Raw genomic sequence first — 18,034 nt, forward strand, 5'->3', positions numbered from 1 at the left:
AAAGTAAAAGTCCAGCCACATATTTGTTCCATCTTCCCAATAAACCAGTTGATTGTAATTAGTTCAGCTCTTCGGGCAGGTGGATGAGCAATTATTGAGATCACCTGTTTTAGGTGCACAGGTAGAAGCAACACATGGGAGGGTTTTTACTTTCTGAAGCCGGATTTGACAACTCTGTTGACTATATACTGAAAAAAGACAGTAGTTGAACCAACTGTTAAAAAAGCATTACAATTAGTGAATGAATTAAGTTGTTTGAACTAAGTTAGATCAACTCTAGATCAACTTTAACTGACAAACGTAAGTTCAAACAACTTAATTCATCCAGGTTTAACCAATTTAATGCTTTTTTTAAAGATGGCTCTTTTTTCAGTGTAAAACAAATTTTTGTTTTGAGTGATATATTGTTAAAATCAGAAATTTAAAAATGAAGTAATTGTGATGGACATATATTTTGTTTTTATTTACTGAACCGGTCCTGTAGTATTGATGATAAGGTATAGCACAGGAACCGGCAGGCATTTAATGCCTTTGATGCCTGTCACACAATGTATTTTTCAAATGCAGCTTCACTATATCCACCATCGTCTCAGTCTACAAAGCCATCTGCATCTCCATCCCTGCTCTATGGCTGTGAGGCCTGGACCATCTACAGGGTCCATATCAGTAGCCATGAAGCCTTTCACATCCGCTGCTTGCAACAGATCCTGGGTATCACTTGGGCTGAACAGGGTTCCTCACATGACCATCATCCAGTCTGCAGGTTGTATGAGCATAGAGGAGCTTGCTGGGTGGGTCACGTCTGTCAAATGCGTGCCCCAAAAACTGCTCTTTGGTGCACTCGCCATTGGTCGCTGCAGTGTTGGAGGTCAGAAGAAGCACCTCAAAGATCACCTCCAGGCCACCTTAAACCTCCCTCTAACTTGAAGCTATTTTTCACCATTAACCAGGCTAAGCAGTGCTCACTATACCACAGGGCTGTGCAGACCTTTGAGGCCAACCGCACTCAACGTCAAGAAGAACAACGTGTTTGAACTCTGGGCTTCTCCCTCCTGAGGAGCGCCCGACCTGTGGGCTCCGGATCCATCAAAGGAGACACTAAAGACATCCCCCTCCTCCTTAGCTTTCTGAATTTCCCGGAGAGAGAGATGTCAGCGTTGACATTGATGGACACCTGCAAGCAAACTGTACAGTAAATGCATGCACCCGAAAACAAAAAACTGTACCATTGTTAAAACAGTAATGCACATGAATATTGTAATCATACATTATTTACAACAGGCAGTAAGAGTCACCATGCACAGTCCACACATTGCTGGAAATGGCGCATTATTTTCATGATTAGGGGCCCTTTGACTCATTGGCATTTTTACCCAGGAAACACCCCTGTGACACACGTCAAGAAAACTGTAAACCCTTAAAGGCAAAAACAAATTAGACGAAGTGGAGTGTCCTACAGTCTGGGTGAACACATCATCCAAATTAGTGACATTATAGATTGTCATTATAAGCCATCATAAAGGGAAAATACTTAAATTTCTGAGGTTCTACTGAGTGACATTCTAATGTTTGAATGAACTGGAGCCTAATACTGATGCACACATATAACCACTAAATACAGCACAATTACACATTATGCGGGAACCTGTTCTCAATATCAAACTTCTTCTCAGCCCCTCAAGACAGAGCATCAGAATCACATTCGTCTCAGACGGCAAATTTATTAAAACAATAAATTTAAACAGGGACCAACAAGATGTGACCACAGCTTTAAGATCCGCCTCAGGCAAACCTGTGGAGGATGACAAGGAGTGATGTGGAACGACAGTGTTCAGTCTGTTCCTGGTTCTTCTTGACCCCACAGCTAAGACGTATTGGTTGTTATGTTGAGTTGCCAGGTCTCTGACTCCAATCTTCTAAGTAATTTGTCTTTTAAATCTCTCCTCATTAGCATACAGAGTGAAAGACCTTTCCTGAAGTTATTACCATTTTCAGCTGCCTGTAGACATCCCAGTACTCAGGCAGAGAAGATCGGAGCTAAAGAATGTACAACGCTGTACTGAAATGACACAGTGTTTGAACTCCTGCATTAGCAGGGGAAAAAAAAAACAAAAAACAACGGCATCATTAGCATTTACATATTTTGTACCTACCCTGAGGGTGCTAAAATGCATCTGACACACACAATGTGGGTGACATTACGTTGTGAGATAAAATGTCTTCTTTGTGTGGATTTTTTATTACAAACTGAGTTAAAGCTAGTGATGGGAATGGTTACGCTAATCAGCTAACAACTAATCAGCATAACTAATATTTGTTAGCAGATTAGCTTTGTGGCTAACTTTGAAAACCATTAGCAGACCCGTTAGCTTCCATTAAATTTAGTTATGCTGACTTTAAATCAGCTAACATATTTTTGAATAAAGGGTAAAGCTCAATGACTCAAAAACTTAAAATCATTCATGTTTGTTCCTGTTGGAGCGTATACGATCAATCGCTGCGATTGTTTATGTTGTTTTTCTGGCTTGTGCTGCCTGGTAAGCACAACATCGTCGGTAGTAGCGCGCAGGAACAGACACTCATTTTGTCAATCATTGGTATCAAAATTGGTTCTCAAGACCAGGCACCTAAGTGGCTCTACTCCACTCTTTTCTACTCTCCTATTTTACTCTTACTTTTTAGATATTTAGATATATACCTTTGTATACTGGCATAGTTCCACCTTAGAATTGGAATATAATATATAAGATATACCTTACTGAATTTTCATGACTGTTAATTGTATTTTATGTAAGCTACTGTTTCATTACATTTGTTTATTTAACTATGTACATTTTTTTTCATCATGATCTGATTTTGCCATGCTATAACCTTCTGAGAACATCCATCTTTATACTAAAACATTCAAATTTTAGCTCTTTTGGTCTGTTATTCAGGATTTTATAGCCAAAAAACAAAGGCGCAAACAAAAAACAAGTTTTAGCTGAATTCATATAATAGAAGTCAGCAGTTAGCGGCAGCATCAACTAGTGGTCTATACCAGATCATGGTATTGTCAAAGTACCACTATGAAATGTTCGGTGGGCATACCGGTAATCCCATCCTCGTATTTTCAATATATCAGCGCAAGATATGGCAAGGCATTAATTCCGGTGCTTCTGCAGCAGCTTGGAGTTCATTTCTCATAGTGCAGTGGCAACGCAATGAGCAAGAGCAACACATCTGCACTGAGTTTTTCAAACATATTTACGCTTTTCTGTTCTTTCAAAGTCTGTGCCCGTCCTCTGGCTGTGTTAGGATGCAACAGCCCCCTAAAACACCCTTAGATTAATAGTCCAATTTTGAAAACATTTTTTCTTACTACTACTACTACTACTACTAATAATAATAATAATAATAATTTTAACAACTAAAATGTTTAATCTGTATTGCTCTGGGCCTACGCTTTACTACAATTCTGCATTAAGTGGAATTAATGAGCTATATTAAAATATGTTTACTTAATTTAACTTTTCTGCATAACTAGAGTTGGATGTAAACCACTATCTTTTTTTTAAGCAATGGCTAAGCTCAGGCATAACTGGGTTTGTTTGCAGTTCTAGCTTTAAAATCAGGTCAGTTATGGTTGGGGAAGCCATAAATATCAAAATGATTGCAGCTCTTGGGGTTAATAATCTTATTAAACAACATACATCACAAGCATGTACGTTGTGATGTCAATTTGGGATAAAGTCAAATAAAAGGTGAAAAAGTCCAAAAGAAAGTACTAATACAATGCACGCTAAGCAGTATAACTAAACTAATACTGCTGTATCGTATCATATTCAGAAACAACATAGAGCCCTCACGCTATCACAGTTAGCTTCTCAGTTAGGAGAAAAGCTAGCAGCTACGTAGCTAGCCTTAGTGGCTAACTTTTAGGTTAGCTTTGCCTGTCACTGGGCAAAGCTGTTGGACACACTCCAGCTTTGATTCATCCACTGTGATGATATGAAAATTGAAAACAGTTAACAAATAGCATATTGTCAAGTACGGTACTGTCCAACAGAGTAAGTGAAAGTGCAGAGATGTTGAAACAGAAGACGGTGTCAGAGATATGCAAAAGTCGCCTCGTGTTCCTTTCAACCCTCTGTCACATGGTAATTTGTTCCCCCGACACCATAACTGGGAAAAAAGATGGATGATTTTCTTCATGTTCAACGCTGTTAATCGACAGAGTAACGCCAGCAGAACGTGACACTGTAGCAGTCCATCCTGGATCTGGTTCTGAGTACATGTAATACATAATTCAAATATGACATGCCAAGGATGAATATTTCTACTAGATCTGTTCCAGACAGAATAACAGACTGTGGTTGCTGCATCCCAGAGGGTCAGTGGACTTCTTCAGAGGTCCACTCAGTTCAGAGGAACCAAGACCTTCTAAGCTCTGCTGGCAGTCATGTTCTTTCTTTTTTTTTTCCTCTCCCTCTCTTAAAAAACAAACAAACAAACAAACAAAGAAAACAAAAAAGCAAAACACATTTCCCATTTCGTAAGGGGTGTTTCACAGAACTTCGACAGTGGATTAAGGTGGGATTGACCGGTTTCCCAACTGAATTGACCAATGACTGTTTCATGAAATGGGGCTTTAATGTGTATAGTCAGCCTGCTTCAGTGCATTTTAACAGTCAGGATAATTCCTCCTGGTTACATAGGTGTAGTGTTTTTAATTGGTATTTATTTCATATTTAACATTTCTCATTTTATCTTTGGCATATTTTATCCTGGTGTCAAAATCTAATTGTCCGCGTCATGACACCTGGGTAACGGATCAAGCAGGGGATTGCATGTTGAGGTGAAATACGGTGTGAAGCTTTTGTGCCCTGTGGCCGCTATGGTAGCCATGAAGGCCCAATAGAAACCTTGAGCATTTGATGGCTAACGGGGCTCTGGTGAAACAAGAAGTCCTCAGTGGCAGTTCGGGCACAGCAGGTGATAGCTTGTAACAAGACGGCTGTAAAGGCAGATGAAGGTCCTCAGACCCCGATCCTCTGGGTTTTCCCAGTCATCAGACCAGGCTAAAGACCTGTCAAGGACCATGTGTTTGTCAGCGTGGAACAACATTCCCACGTTAAACAAACCCATGCACCGGACTCTCCAGATGGTTTCCCACCTGGGAATTGATCAAGAGACCATCCTGTTCGCCAACAAAGCATTGCCACGGCGATGTTTTATCCTGCAAGAATTTGGTGTCTGTGATGTCTATTATTATGTCGGTGGATGACTTAGACTATTTAATCATAAGTCAAAAGTGCTGATGGGTATAAATAAAGGAACCTGAACCTGAATCCTGGTGCCTTTTCTGTTTAGTCAACAGTCAGCCCTTTTATGCCATGTGCTCAATTATTATCCTGCCCTAAAATACCATAATTTCCAGACTATAGAGCGCACCTGAATATTAGCTGCACCCACCAATTTTAAAAGAAAAAAGAAATTGTACATAAATAAGCCACACTTGTCCATAAGCCGCGGGTCTCCACATTGTAATATGAGATATTTACACAGAAAGATGTTAGAAAGATTTTTTAACTTTTAATTAAATACATACCATAAATACTGTTTTTTCCCTGAAGTGTTACACGTAAATACTGATGCACATTATCCAGCACACGTGCACAGTGTCTCTGCTCCACATGGAGAACTGAGTAATTTTTAACATTTTCTTTTTCTAACTTTCATTGCATGCAGCCAGGATCGGAAGGAGTCTGAGGCAAATGAGACGTTAATGAGGTGCTGTGACTTTTTCAACTTTTTCCAATCACAGTTCTCTTTTGTACCCCTTCCCCTTGGCCCTACCCCTACGCCTACCCCTTTAAAACAAGGGGTAAGGTGAAGGGGTATGCCTCTAGCCCTATGAATTGAGACACCCCTCCGCCTTAGGGGAGAAAAAAAACCTGCCCGTCTCAAACTGCTGTCTTCACTGTTTGTCAACATGGCAACCGAAGCGAAACTTGTTGCAGTAGCCTGCTTGCTGTTTTTTATTTTCTCGCCTTTCTGCGTAAATGCCAAGAAATAGAAGTCACAGATTTCTTCGACACATCGCAATCATGTTGGAGAATTTTGTGGTATTAATAATTCATTTAATTAATTTGTAATATTGTAATAATAATTAACAGTATTAATAATTAACTAATTAGTAATTAATTAAAGTCAATAATACTGATAATAATTACTCATTAATAATAGCAATAGTTAATAGTGTTAACTGATTAATCATTAACTGATTAGTAATTAATTCATGAATGAATTAATTAGTAATTAAAATAAATAAACACAAAATATATCACTCTGTGTGGAATGAATGTATACATTATACAAGTTTCACTTTTTGAATGGAATTACTGAAATAAATAAACTTTTTCATGATATTCTAATTACATGACCAGCACCTGTATGTATGTTATGGGCTGCATCTAGTTCGGTTAACCTTATATTTCTTTTTCAAATTCTCCCATTTTTTGCATCCAGCACTATTTCTTTTAGAAATTTCCTTGACAAATAATATCAGTCTATTAGGACATGACATTATGTGATACACATATATATGTGTGTGTATATATTTTCCAACTTACTCCCATTGATGAAACTTCTCATTTTCTGCCTGAAAGCTTATTAGGAGATGAGTGTGCTCAGGGCTCCCTGTTTGTTTACAAAATACACACGTGTTACAGATTTTGAAATCCAACAGCAGGGGTCACTATCATCCAAAGATTTATGAACATACAGATTAACGTGCTTATCCTTTATCATGATTTTCTCCATTGTGAGATATAAAAGTGTCTTATCGTAGTGTTCGTGTGTATATGCATTATAACGCCTCAGCACACGAGCGTAGTTACGATATACAATATACGCAACATGCATCCAGCAGCGTACACGTTGCCATCATAGGCAACAGCCTGTAAAGGTTTTTGGGAAGTTATAACTTTCTAAACAACGTAATTTGTAATGAAAGCCGCTTTCATTTGTGCAGCTCTGGATGCCATGTTTGTTTCTGTGGAGACAGCGGTAAGCTCCTCCTACCCCTCCAAACGGAGTGTGCATCCAGATTCACTCCATTTGAAGGGGTTTGTAGCCTTCCACCTACCCCTCCGCCTCGCTCCAAAAAGAGAATTGAGATACCCCTCTGTCTCTCGTGCCCACGCAAAACGGAGGGGAAGGGGTAGAATTGAGATTTAGCCAGAGAACCAGTTTGGAAGGGGGGAGGGGGGCTCTGTTCCGCTCACTCTGACGGTGCAACCTAGGTGCAAAGTGCTGGAGGGGGACTTTTCTTCACTAAAATGAACAGGTAAGACCTTATATTTACACTGTGTGTGAATTTACACCACATGAAGAGCGCAGCTTTCAGGAAATCAATTGACCTATTTCAACTTATGAAAAAGCCTGTAAAGATCCATAAATTAGCCACATCATTGCAAAAGCTGCAGTGTTCAAAGCATGTGGAAAAACATAACGGCTTATAGTCCGGAAATTATGGTAACACAGATAGAATTCAGTGGCATACAGATGGTGTGTTAATATAGTTGCAATTTTTAATGTAGTAACTACTCTTGTGACAGTTACTGTAACTGTTATATTGTGTTGCCAAAGACAGCTGTTCATATACAACCCCTGGCAAAAATTATGGAATCACCGGCCTCGGAGGATGTTCATTCAGTTGTTTAATTTTGTAGAAAAAAATCAGATCACAGACATGACACAAAACTAAAGTCATTTCAAATGGCAACTTTCTGGCTTTAAGAAACACTAAAAGAAATCAGGAAAAAAAATTGTGGCAGTCAGTAACGGTTACTTTTTTAGACCAAGCAGAGGGAAAAAAATATGGAATCACTCAATTCTGAGGAAAAAATTATGGAATCATGAAAAACAAAAGAACGCTCCAACACATCACTAGTATTTTGTTGCACCACCTCTGGCTTTTATAACAGCTTGCAGTCTCTGAGGCATGGACTTAATGAGTGACAAACAGTACTCTTCATCAATCTGGCTCCAACTTTCTCTGATTGCTGTTGCCAGATCAGCTTTGCAGGTTGGAGCCTTGTCATGGACCATTTTCTTCAACTTCCACCAAAGATTTTCAATTGGATTAAGATCCGGACTATTTGCAGGCCATGACATTGACCCTATGTGTCTTTTTGCAAGGAATGTTTTCACAGTTTTTGCTCTATGGCAAGATGTATTATCATCTTGAAAAATGATTTCATCATCCCCAAACATCCTTTCAATTGATGGGATAAGAAAAGTGTCCAAAATATCAACGTAAACTTGTGCATTTATTGATGATGTAATGACAGCCATCTCCCCAGTGCCTTTACCTGACATGCAGCCCTATATCATCAATGACTGTGGAAATTTACATGTTGTCTTCAGGCAGTCATCTTTATAAATCTCATTGGAACGGCACCAAACAAAAGTTCCAGCATCATCACCTTGCCCAATGCAGATTCGAGATTGATCACTGAATATAACTTTCATCCAGTCATCCACAGTCCACGATTACTTTTCCTTAGCCCATTGTAACCTTGTTTTTTTCTGTTTAGGTGTTAATGATGGCTTTCGTTTAGCTTTTCTGTATGTAAATCCCATTTCCTTTAGGCGGTTTCTTACAGTTCGGTCACAGACGTTGACTCCAGTTGCCTCCCATTCGTTCCTCATTTGTTTTGTTGTGCATTTTCGATTTTTGAGACATATTGCTTTAAGTTTTCTGTCTTGACGCTTTGATGTCTTCCTTGGTCTACCAGTATGTTTGCCTTTAACAACTTTCCCATGTTGTTTGTATTTGGTCCAGAGTTTAGACACAGCTGACTGTGAACAACCAACATCTTTTGCAACATTGCGTGATGATTTACCCTCTTTTAAGAGTTTGATAATCCTCTCCTTTGTTTCAATTGACATATCTCGTGTTGGAGCCATGATTCATGTCAGTCCACTTGGTGCAACAGCTCTCCAAGGTGTGATCACTCCTTTTTAGATGCAGACTAACGAGCAGATCTGATTTGATGCAGGTGTTAGTTTTGGGGATGAAAATTTACAGGGTGATTCCATAATTCTTTCCTCAGAATTGAGTGATTCCATATTTTTTCCCTCTGCTTGGTCTAAAAAAGTAACCGTTACTGACTGCCACAATTTTTTTTGCTGATTTCTTATAGTGTTTCTTAAAGCCAGAAAGTTGCCATTTGAAATGACTTTAGTTTTGTGTCATGTCTATGATCTGCTTTTTTTCTACAAAATTAAACAACTGAATGAACATCCTCCGAGGCCGGTGATTCCATAATTATTGCCAGGGGTTGTAGTTATTAAGTCAAGCCTAGATTTTTTTTCCCCTCTCATCCTGTCATCATTTTAAATCTGCCTTTATGTAATCACCCTCTGGTTGTGTCAGAAAAAGCTCAGCGGCAAATACTGTCAGCCGTTATAATCCAAAACAAGCACCAACATGTCAAAAGAAAAAAAGTACAAATAGAATGTTAAAATACAAACAACGGCTGAAAACACAATATTAAATACAGTGCACATTTTATATATTCAGTTTTGTTGTATTTATGTCAAGTATTTGTCTCACTTCTCTGAAAAATTGGCTCGTTTGGTCATGCCTTTTAATGTAGACTATTTTCAGAAAGCAGACATGCGTTGGATGCACAAAGTGGAACAAACTGAAAGATTCTTTCATTTAAACCTTTGACTTATTCTTGGAGTTCAAATCAATGCCATCTTATATGTGTTGTGTTCTTCGTCCTCAGATGCTCCATATTTGTTGGAGAATAACTTTTGCAGTTGAGTTCATTTTCTGAATGGTGCTGTTAAGCTTTTTTTATGTTGTGCATTTTGGATCGTATGATCTTTTTGGATGATTTTGCACCTTATATCAGAGATCCAAAAGATACACATTTTAACTAAGACATACATAATGATACATGTATTTGTAATGAACCCTTTTGGTACGGGACGTTCAGTTCGGTACAGGGCTGTGCCCGGGTGAGTTTGCGTTGCGTGTGTTTACCGTAATTTCTGGACTATAGAGCGCACCTGAAGATTAGCCGCACCAAACAATTTTAAAAAGAAAAAAGAAATTGTACATAAATATGCCGCACTTGTCTATAAGCCGCGGGTCTCCACGTTGTAACATGAGATATTTACACAGAAAGATGTTCAATAGAAAGATTTTCTCATCTCATCTTCAACCGCTTTTCCTGGTTTGGGTCACAGGAGCAACAGCTCCAGCAGCGGACCCCAGACTTCCCTTTCCCGTGCCACATTGACCACCTCTGACTGGGGGATCCCGAGGCGTTCCCAGGCCAGTGTAGAGATATAAACTCTCCACCTAGTCCTAGGTCTTGCCCGGGTTCTTCTCCGAGATGGACGTGCCTGGAACACCTCCCAAGGGAGGCGCCCAGGAGGCATCCTTGCCGGAACCACCTCAGCTGGCTTCTTTCAATGCGAAGGAGCAGCGGCTCTACTCCAAGCTCCTCATGAATGACCAAACTTCTCACCCTATCTCTAAGGGAGACACCAGCCACCCTCTGAGGAAACCCATTTCCACTGCTTGTACCCACGATCTAGTTCTTTCGGTCATGACCCAACCCTCATGACGATAGGTGAGAGTAGGAACGAAAATTGACCAGTAGATCAAGAGCTTCGCCTTTTGGCTCAGTTCCCTTTTCATCACAACAGTACGGTAGAGCAAATGCAACACTGCCCCTGCTGCACCGATTCTTCGGGGACCCCTGTGGCTAATTTTTCACTCCATCATCCCCTCACTCGTGAACAAGACCCCGAGGTACTTGAACTCCTTCACTTGGGGCAAAGCCGTATTTCCTACCCGGAGTAGGGAATCCATCGGTTTCCTGCTGAGAACCATGGCCTAGGATTTAGATGTGCTAATCCTCATTCCAGCTGCTTCACACTCGGCTGCGAACCAATCCAGTGAGTGTTGGAGGTCACCGGCCGATGAAGCCAACAGGACCACATCATCTGCAAAAAGCAGTGATGAGACCCGGAGCCCACCAAACTGGAAACCCTCCAACTCCCGACTACGCCTCGATATTCTGTCCATGAATATCACAAACAGGATTGGTGACAAGGCACAGCCCTGGCGGAGGCCAACCTCCACTGGAAACAAGTCCGACTTACTGCAAAGGTGTTCATTTTCTGAATGGTATTGTGATGCGTCACTGCATTTTGGATCGTATTTATTTATTTATCATTATATTTATTCATCTTTTCAGATGATTTTGCACCTTATATCAGATATCCAAAAGATACACATTTCAACACAGTAATCATCTGTATAGAAACTCTGTATCATCTTGAGATGAAGAAACATATGTAAGTGGTGTCATTTTTGCTTCTTTTTTTTTTGCATAAAACAGTTGTCTTGGAATGTCCTTTGCAGTGGATAATGGAATCTCATGGTAACTGAAAAATTCTTTTGAAATAAAGCTGTGAAACGTCTGTCCCTGACAGAGCAGAAAAATGCACTGCTGGGTCTCAAGAGGATGGGAACACAGTGGGCACCATATGTGAAAAGGGCTGAAGTGCAGGAGTCATACTTACCATGAACTCGACCCAGGGTGAGGGATGTGATGCCGTTGAACTCCATATCAGATGTCAAGTTGAAATCTTCTCTCATATTGTCATCAATCTGAAAGAGGGTGGATATCAGATTTGGTAAATGAACACTTGAAAAAAGCAGAAGCAATGTAAAGACTGAAGCTGAAATCACAACTGGTGATCATGTATGGAGCTATGCATCTCTCACCCAAGTAAGCATTTGGATCTGGAGTCTCTCTTGCCGATTAGTAGACATTGGTGAAACAGTATCCTCTTCCATTTCACGATTATATCACGAGAGATTCAACGCGCCATCACATCCGTCACACCATGGAAACACCCCAGATCTCGGATGGCAGCCACAAAGGCAGACAACTAGTTCATCCCCACCTCTCAAATACAGTAAGAATTCTGGCTCACACAGACCTGTTAATTTTTCTTTAAGAAGCCCTCTTATTCTGCACTCTTTACCTGTATTAATTACACCTGTTTGAACTTGTTACCTGTATAAAAGACACCTGTTCACACACTCAATCAATCACACTCCAACCTGTCCACCATAGCCAAGACCAGAGAGCTGTCTAAGGACACCAGGGACAAAACTGTAGACCTGCACAAGGCTGGGATGGACTACAGGACAACAGGCAAGCAGCTTGGTAGAAGACAACAACTGTTATGATTATTTATTAGGAAGTGGAAGAAACACAAGATGACTGTCAAGCTCCCTCGGTCTGGGATTCCATGCAAGACCTCACTTTGTGGGGTAAGGATGATTCTGAGAAACCTCAGAACTACACAGGAGGACCTGGTCAATGACATGAAGAGTGCTGGGACCACAGAGTCACAAAGATTACATTAGTGACACATGATGCTGTCAGATGAGACCAAAATAGAGCTTTTTGGAATCATCTCCACTTACCATGTTTAGAGGATGAGAACAACCCCAAGAAAACCATCCCAACCGTGAAGCATGGGGGTGGAAACATCATACTCTGGGGGTGCTCTTCTGCAAAGGGGACAGGACGACTGCACCGTACTGAAGAGAGGATGGATGGGGTCATGTATTGCGAGATTTTGGCAAACAACCTCCTTCCCTCAGTAAGAGCATTGAAGATGGGTCATGGCTGGGTCTTCCAGCATGAAAAGGACCCCAAATACACAGCCAGGTCAACTAAGGAGGGGCTCTGTAAGAAGCATTTCAAGGTCCTGGAGTGGCCTGGCCAGTCTCCAGACCTGAACTCAATAGAAAATCTTTGGAGGGAGCCGAAACTCAAAACCTGAAAAATTTGGAGAAGATCTGTATGGAGGAGTGGACCAAAATCCCTGTTGCAGTATGTGAAAACTTGGTCAAGAACTACAGGAAACGTCTGACCTCTGTAATGGCAGACAAATGTTTCTGTACCAATTGTTAAGCTGTTTTTCTAGGGGGTCAAATACTTATTTTATGCGATAAAATGCTAATTAATTATTTAAAAATCATACAATGTGATTTTCTGGATTTTTTTTTTTTTAGATTCTGTCTGGATCTTAGTCTTGATGACGTTTTCAAAGCCAGACACTCTGGCTCCTCTCTCAGCCTCTCATGTGCTGCAATCAGGGTATCCACTGCAAAGATTGTAGCATCGTCCACACAGTCCAGGTCAGTAAACAATCACTAAAGATTACATGCAACAAAAGTCAAAAATGGCCCCAGACCTCTCAATGGGAGACTCACATTCCAGGTCAGCTTGCCTATCATGAAATAGGTGATGACTTACCTTGACAGCAGCTTTAAAACAACTTCACCATTTACAGTCACTTGGTTTAAGTGTGCCGAGTTTAACACCAGGCAAGCTCAATTTGAATTCATGTGGGATAGATGGATTTTTGCGGCACAGTGCACAAAATGAGCTGAGCATGCTAGATGTCATGGTGGCACAGGGTAAATTGGAAACCAAACTTATGATTTAAGACCAGAGGGTGTTCACCAAATTTGGGGATTTCAATCAATCAATTTTCAATCAATTTTTTTTTTATATAGCGCCAAATCACAACAAACAGTTGCCCCAAGGCGCTTTATATTGTAAGGCAAGGCCATACAATAATGATGTAAAACCCCAACGGTCAAAACGACCCCCTGTGAGCAAGCACTTGGCTACAGTGGGAAGGAAAAACTCCCTTTTAACAGGAAGAAACCTCCAGCAGAACCAGGCTCAGGGAGGGGCAGTCTTCTGCTGGGACTGGTTGGGGCTGAGGGAGAGAACCAGGAAAAAGACATGCTGTGGAGGGGAGCAGAGATCGATCACTAATGATTAAATGCAGAGTGGTGCATACAGAGCAAAAAGAGAAAGAAACAGTGCATCATGGGAACCCCCCAGCAGTCTACGTCTATAGCAGCATAACTAAGGGATGGTTCAGGGTCACCTGATCCAGCCCTAACTATAAGCTTTAGCGAAAAGGAAAGTTTTAAGCCTAATCTTAAAAGTAGAGAGGGTGTCTGTCTCCCTGATCTGAATTGGGAGCTGGTTCCACAGGAGAGGAGCCTGAAAGCTGAAGGCTCTGCCTCCCATTCTACTCTTACAAACCCTAGGAACTACAAGTAAGCCTGCAGTCTGAGAGCGAAGCGCTCTATTGGGGTGATATGGTACTACGAGGTCCCTAAGATAAGATGGGACCTGATTATTCAAAACCTTATAAGTAAGAAGAAGAATTTTAAATTCTATTCTAGAATTAACAGGAAGCCAATGAAGAGAGGCCAATATGGGTGAGATATGCTCTCTCCTTCTAGTCCCGTCAGCACTCTAGCTGCAGCATTTTGAATTAACTGAAGGCTTTTTAGGGAACTTTTAGGACAACCTGATAATAATGAATTACAATAGTCCAGCCTAGAGGAAATAAATGCATGAATTAGTTTTTCAGCATCACTCTGAGACAAGACCTTTCTGATTTTAGAGATATTGCGTAAATGCAAAAAAGCAGTCCTACATATTTGTTTAATATGCGCTTTGAATGACATATCCTGATCAAAAATGACTCCAAGATTTCTCACAGTATTACTAGAGGTCAGGGTAATGCCATCCAGAGTAAGGATCTGGTTAGACACCATGTTTCTAAGATTTGTGGGGCCAAGTACAATAACTTCAGTTTTATCTGAGTTTAAAAGCAGGAAATTAGAGGTCATCCATGTCTTTATGTCTGTAAGACAATCCTGCAGTTTAGCTAATTGGTGTGTGTCCTCTGGCTTCATGGATAGATAAAGCTGGGTATCATCTGCGTAACAATGAAAATTTAAGCAATACTGTCTAATAATACTGCCTAAGGGAAGCATATATAAAGTGAATAAAATTGGTCCTAGCACAGAACCTTGTGGAACTCCATAATTAACTTTAGTCTGTGAAGAAGATTCCCCATTTACATGAACAAATTGTAATCTATTAGACAAATATGATTCAAACCACCGCAGCGCAGTGCCTTTAATACCTATGGCATGCTCTAATCTCTGTAATAAAATTTTATGGTCAACAGTATCAAAAGCAGCACTGAGGTCTAACAGAACAAGCACAGAGATGAGTCCACTGTCCGAGGCCATAAGAAGATCATTTGTAACCTTCACTAATGCTGTTTCTGTACTATGATGAATTCTAAAACCTGACTGAAACTCTTCAAATAGACCATTCCTCTGCAGATGATCAGTTAGCTGTTTTACAACTACCCTTTCAAGAATTTTTGAGAGAAAAGGAAGGTTGGAGATTGGCCTATAATTAGCTAAGATAGCTGGGTCAAGTGATGGCTTTTTAAGTAATGGTTTAATTACTGCCACCTTAAAAGCCTGTGGTACATAGCCAACTAACAAAGATAGATTGATCATATTTAAGATCGAAGCATTAAATAATGGTAGGGCTTCCTTGAGCAGCCTGGTAGGAATGGGGTCTAATAAACATGTTGATGGTTTGGATGAAGTAACTAATGAAAATAACTCAGACAGAACAATCGGAGAGAAAGAGTCTAACCAAATACCGACATCACTGAAAGCAGCCAAAGATAACGATACGTCTTTGGGATGGTTATGAGTAATTTTTTCTCTAATAGTTAAAATTTTGTTAGCAAAGAAAGTCATGAAGTCATTACTAGTTAAAGTTAATGGAATACTCAGCTCAATAGAGCTCTGACTCTTTGTCAGCCTGGCTACAGTGCTGAAAAGAAACCTGGGGTTGTTCTTATTTTCTTCAATTAGTGATGAGTAGAAAGATGTCCTAGCTTTACGGAGGGCTTTTTTATAGAGCAACAGACTCTTTTTCCAGGCTAAGTGAAGATCTTCTAAATTAGTGAGACGCCATTTCCTCTCCAACTTACGGGTTATCTGCTTTAAGCTACGAGTTTGAGAGTTATACCATGGAGTCAGACACTTCTGATTTAAAGCTCTCTTTTTCAGAGGAGCTACAGCATCCAAAGTTGTCTTCAATGAGGATGTAAAACTATTGACGAGATACTCTATCTCCCTTACAGAGTTTAGGTAGCTACTCTGCACTGTGTTGTTATATGGCATTAGAGAACATAAAGAAGGAATCATATCCTTAAACCTAGTTACAGCGCTTTCTGAAAGACTTCTAGTGTAATGAAACTTATTCCCTACTGCTGGGTAGTCCATCAGAGTAAATGTAAATGTTATTAAAAAATGATCAGACAGAAGGGAGTTTTCAGGGAATACTGTTAAGTCTTCTATTTCCATACCATAAGTCAGAACAAGATCTAAGATATGATTAAATTGGTGGGTGGACTCATTTACTTTTGAGCAAAGCCAATAGAGTCTAATAATAGATTAAATGCAGTGTTGAGGCTGTCATTCTCAGCATCTGTGTGGATGTTAAAATCGCCCACTATAATTATCTTATCTGAGCTAAGCACTAAGTCAGACAAAAGGTCTGAAAATTCACAGAGAAACTCACAGTAACGACCAGGTGGACGATAGATAATAACAAATAAAACTGGTTTTTGGGACTTCCAATTTGGATGGACAAGACTAAGAGACAAGCTTTCAAATGAATTAAAGCTCTGTCTGGGTTTTTGATTAATTAATAAGCTGGAATGGAAGATTGCTGCTAATCCACCGCCCCGGCCCGTGCTACGAGCGTTCTGACAGTTAGTGTGACTCGGGGGTGTTGACTCATTTAAACTAACATATTCATCCTGCTGTAACCAGGTTTCTGTTAGGCAGAATAAATCAATATGTTGATCAATTATTATATCATTTACCAACAGGGACTTAGAAGAGAGAGACCTAATGTTTAATAGACCACATTTAACTGTTTTAGTCTGTGGTGCAGTTGAAGGTGCTATATTATTTTTTCTTTTTGAATTTTTATGCTTAAATAGATTTTTGCTGGTTATTGGTGGTCTGGGAGCAGGCACCGTCTCTACGGGGATGGGGTAATGAGGGGATGGCAGGGGGAGAGAAGCTGCAGAGAGGTGTGTAAGACTACAACTCTGCTTCCTGGTCCCAACCCTGGATAGTCACGGTTTGGAGGATTTAAGAAAATTAGCCAGATTTCTAGAAATGAGAGCTGCTCCATCCAAAGTGGGATGGATGCCGTCTCTCCTAACAAGACCAGGTTTTCCCCAGAAGCTTTGCCAATTATCTATGAAGCCCACCTCATTTTTTGGACACCACTCAGACAGCCAGCAATTCAAGGAGAACATGCGGCTAAACATGTCACTCCCGGTCTGATTGGGGAGGGGCCCAGAGAAAACTACAGAGTCCGACATTGTTTTTGCAAAGTTACACACCGATTTAATGTTAATTTTAGTGACCTCCGATTGGCGTAACCGGGTGTCATTACTGCCGACGTGAATTACAATCTTACCAAATTTACGCTTAGCCTTAGCCAGCAGTTTCAAATTTCCTTCAATGTCGCCTGCTCTGGCCCCCGGAAGACAATTGAGACAGTTGCTGGTGTCGCTAACTTCACATTTCTCAAAACAGAGTCGCCAATAACCAGAGTTTGATCCTCGGCGGGTGTGTCGTCGAGTGGGGAAAAACGGTTAGAAATGTGAACGGGTTGGCGGTGTACACGGGGCTTCTGTTTAGGGCTACGCTTCCTCCTCACAGTCACCCAGTCAGCCTGCTTTCCCGGCTGCTCGGGATCTGCCAGGGGGGAACTAACGGCGGCTAAGCTACCTTGGTCTGCACCGACTACAGGGGCCTGGCTAGCTGTAGAATTTTCCACGGTGCGGAGCCGAGTCTCCAATTCGCCCAGCCTGGCCTCCAAAGCTACGAATAAGCTACACTTATTACAAGTACCATTACTGCTAAAGGAGGCCGAGGAATAACTAAACATTTCACACCCAGAGCAGAAAAGTGAGGGAGAGACAGGAGAAGCCGCCATGCTAAATCGGCTAAGAGCTAGTAGCTACGCTAAGCTAGCGGATTCCTAAAAACACGCAAAGTGAATAATGTGTAAATAAT

The 18,034-nt window shown here is 40.7% G+C and overlaps 1 protein-coding gene and 1 long non-coding RNA gene across 2 annotated transcripts in view; one reads left to right on the plus strand and one right to left on the minus strand.

The window, feature by feature from the left end:
- LOC117518379 (contactin-associated protein-like 4) overlaps window positions 1-18,034 on the minus strand; it is a 315,610-nt gene that overhangs the window by 22,042 nt on the left and 275,534 nt on the right. Inside the window, exon 21 of the mRNA XM_034179490.1 lies at window positions 11,596-11,683. Coding sequence (XP_034035381.1) covers window positions 11,596-11,683 — 88 coding nt within the window. The remainder of the gene's footprint in view (window positions 1-11,595; window positions 11,684-18,034) is intronic.
- LOC117518381 lies at window positions 950-11,817 on the plus strand. The gene is made up of 3 exons (XR_004562968.1): window positions 950-1,028; window positions 4,372-4,376; window positions 11,806-11,817. It is a non-coding gene; the product is annotated as an uncharacterized LOC117518381 (long non-coding RNA).

Source organism: Thalassophryne amazonica, chromosome 10 (assembly GCF_902500255.1).
Source record: "Thalassophryne amazonica chromosome 10, fThaAma1.1, whole genome shotgun sequence".
Taxonomy (NCBI): domain Eukaryota; kingdom Metazoa; phylum Chordata; class Actinopteri; order Batrachoidiformes; family Batrachoididae; genus Thalassophryne; species Thalassophryne amazonica.